General features: G+C 37.6%; 1 protein-coding gene across 1 annotated transcript in view; it reads right to left on the reverse strand.

Moving 5' to 3' along the window:
• Nucleotides 1-3,413, reverse strand: part of LOC101348343 (transient receptor potential cation channel subfamily M member 3) — a 623,677-nt gene that overhangs the window by 333,392 nt on the left and 286,872 nt on the right. The window contains exons 2-3 of the mRNA XM_004375847.1: nt 2,312-2,391; nt 719-923 (exon numbers count right to left, since the gene is read on the reverse strand). Coding sequence (XP_004375904.1) covers nt 719-923; nt 2,312-2,391 — 285 coding nt within the window. The remainder of the gene's footprint in view (nt 1-718; nt 924-2,311; nt 2,392-3,413) is intronic.

Below are 3,413 nucleotides of genomic sequence, written 5' to 3' on the forward strand. Positions count from 1 at the left end.
AAGCTATTGGAATGCAGCATTTCTAGAACTTCCAGAAAAGATGCTATATTTTTCTCCTTGTAAAATCTGTCAGCCAAGTAGACAGTGGTCCCTGATGAAAGCTGAAGTTTACAAGTGATAACTTTTAAAAGTGAAATTTAGATATTTTCTAGAAGCTCCTTTCAAAAAAAAACAAACAACTTTTCATATGGAACCCTTTTACTGAGAACATTACTGAACAAAGTCACTTGGAGAAAAAGCACTCAACTGGGATGGCAACCTCTCTTACAACAGGGAAGGAAATAGTCTTGGATGGTCATTTCTAACTTGATTTGAGAAACACTGCTAGTTTCAAATAGAATAAAACAGAAATCTAAAGGTGACATATTCTTCATCAACAAAAAAGGAGCTAGAAAACATGTCTTAATGAGATCGAGAAAGTAACATAATAGAGAGTAGAAAATTTGAGAAAGCTATTTGTTATTATTATTAATAATAATACTCATTGTGTCTGATCTCATATTAATTATTAGAAAAATCCTAGGAGAAAGGTCTTCTTTTTTCCCATTTGATAGATGAAGAGCTGAGACACAAAGGGTCAGGGTAATTAGAACAAAGTCACCCTGCCAGGAACGGCAGAGTTGAGATTCAGCCCCAAGACTAAATCCCAAGCTCTTAACCACTCCATTGCAGGACTGACAATAGCATTTGGCAAGTCACTGAATGGCTTTCTGATTACCATGGCTTTGTTGGAATGGCCACCTCCTTGGAACTCAATGGTCCCAAAAGCATCTGTTGGGCTGAGTTGAGTGTGCTTGCTGATGGACCACTTCTCGGACTGGATGTCATTTCGGGAGAGGCGACTTTCATTTTTCTCATTTTGAAGAACCGAGATGCTGGGAGTGAGGCCGATATGCTGGCCTATCAGACGCCCACAGCAACACCTACAACATAAGAAGACAAAGTCATCCCCTTTTATTAGCCACAATTGGAATACCCACGTTTAAGGCAAATGGCTACAGAGATCTACAATGTACAGCGACCCAGTTCAGTCAATTCTCGGGTAGAATCTCCTGTGTGGATGTATCAGGCAAATGGTTCGCTTAGGATTGACTTGACATACATATCTTTCTTTCTCCCCCTCCCATTTTCCTTTAGCTGTATAAGCTGTAACGTGCCTCCTGCCTTTCTCCACGCTCCCGTTTTCACAACCGGCATATTGTTCAGGATTGGACAGTTGAAAACAAAGGTTTTCTAGATGTTTTTACTTCTCTTTCCTCTCATCATCAAGTCTTGCATGAAGGACACGAACTAGTATCGAGGAAGAATTTTAACATGCACATTTAAATAAGGAACCCTAGTCCTATGTGAGTCACAAGCTAACTTGTCTCTTCCAAATTGACACTCACTGTCACATATCCAATACCTGGAATAAAAATCTTCAGGCTTAAATGTTCTCGAAGAAACAATGAAAAAAGTTATTCACGAGATACTTGCAAACTTAAAGTGTACTCCTTCCATTAAGAAAATGTCCTTCACACATTAATAGTACCACTATTACTAGTATTAGTAATAACAGTCTCAATACATAGCTACCATTTATTAAATATAATATACCAAGGTATTATTACCCCATTTTGTGGATGAAATGATTGCAATTTTGAAGATTAGGTGACTTGCCTGTGTTAAGGTATATGACTCTATACTCTATATTTTAAACTGTTTTATTATATTGTCTGTTCATAAAGGCATTTCCAGATAGTTGTATGTTACTTTACCCCAAATGCAATAGCAACCCTATAGGACAGAGTAGGACAGGGTTTTCAAAGCTGTAATCTTTACAGAAGCAGAGTGCCACATCTTTCTTCCCCGGAACAGCTGGTGAGTTTAAACTGCCAATCTTTCAGTTAGCAGCTGAGCTCCTAACCACTGTGTCACCAGCGCTCCTTAGTATTCTGCGAAGAGTTGTTCATTTAAAAGACTTCTTTCCATGTAGTAGACTATGTTGGTACAAACCAAGCATTTTCATGAAACGCTTAGAAGGGAAAATCACTAACCATACTAAGAAAATATATCCCACTGTTATTTACAGTGATTTAATTCCTTCCTCAGTGGTATATCTGTTATTCTATATAGGCTCTTGGAGAATTAACTGTGGACATGGCATATCGTGTTGCATACATATACAATTGCTTCAAAAATGTCCCACGATAAAACAATGATCTTTAATTTGGCAGTAGTCTCCTTACAATAGGTAGTAATTACTATTACAGCTTAGTTCCCACAAATACTATTTCATGTTCTCTCTCTATTATAAAGACAGCAAGATTACCTGTGGGGGTCTTTGGTGCTGGGTATGATGTGAACACATTCTCTTTTATAAAACGCTCTTTCTATCCAGGATTTCTGAGCCTGGAAAAATAAAAAAAGGAGGAAGGTGAACATACTTTTTAAATATTTTTGACTAAGAAGCAAAACTCATAATCACATAGCAGACTAGTGTCTTATTAACTGAATTGAAACTGTGGTACTTCACACATCAACACTGCACATAACAAAATCAATTACCCTCAGAACCTGCGGATTAGGTTATTTAACATTATAATATTGAGAGTTAAAGGAAATGGTCATAATGAAAACAATGTTACTGATGGAACTATATACCAAATTCTCAATTATTTCTGAAGGACAGAAAACTGTATTTACAGAGGAAATAGAGGGCTAGAATAGTACGTTTATAACTCTGTAGAAAACAAGGAATACTCAGTAGTGAGGAGAAATACATCTAAATAAGCTTAACGTTTTCACGTTTAACATTTCCATCTGATTTTCCTGGTAGAAGCAAACAAAAACGGCCAGGCAACTGTGTAACTCAAAAGCCCTAGTTTGTTATTATGCTTTTCTAAAATCCAAATTATCAGTGCTTTAAGCACAGAGAGGGAAAGGAAAACTGAAACACGAGGCAGATAAACATCTTCATCACAGTCCCAAATTCCACAGGTGGTGCCTTTGGAAGGAAGTGAGATAGCACAGTTTGCATCCCACATGCCTTTAAGCACAGCAAATACAGCTTCTTAGAATGTCCACCAGGAGTCCTGCCTCTGAGATTGGGTTCCCCGATGGACAAAGGAAGTTCCGGCAAACTGTGCAATCTTTGTTTCAAAGCAGAGTGTCCATCCTGCATCCCTTTACTGCTTTATTTCCCAGCATTTGAAATAGTAGAGGAATCTCCTGTGAAATCCAGTAAGCTGCTCAGGAAATCCCTTCTCTCAGAATTTTTTTTTTTTATTGTACTTCAGGTGAAGGCTTACAGAACGAATAGTTTCTCATGAAACAGTAGTACACATATTGTTTTATGACACTGGTTAACAACCCCACAACATGTCAACCCTCTCCCTTCTTGACCTTTTTTTTTATAGTGAAAATATACATAG

Source organism: Trichechus manatus, unplaced genomic scaffold, assembly GCF_000243295.1.
Source record: "Trichechus manatus latirostris isolate Lorelei unplaced genomic scaffold, TriManLat1.0 scaffold00038, whole genome shotgun sequence".
Taxonomy (NCBI): domain Eukaryota; kingdom Metazoa; phylum Chordata; class Mammalia; order Sirenia; family Trichechidae; genus Trichechus; species Trichechus manatus.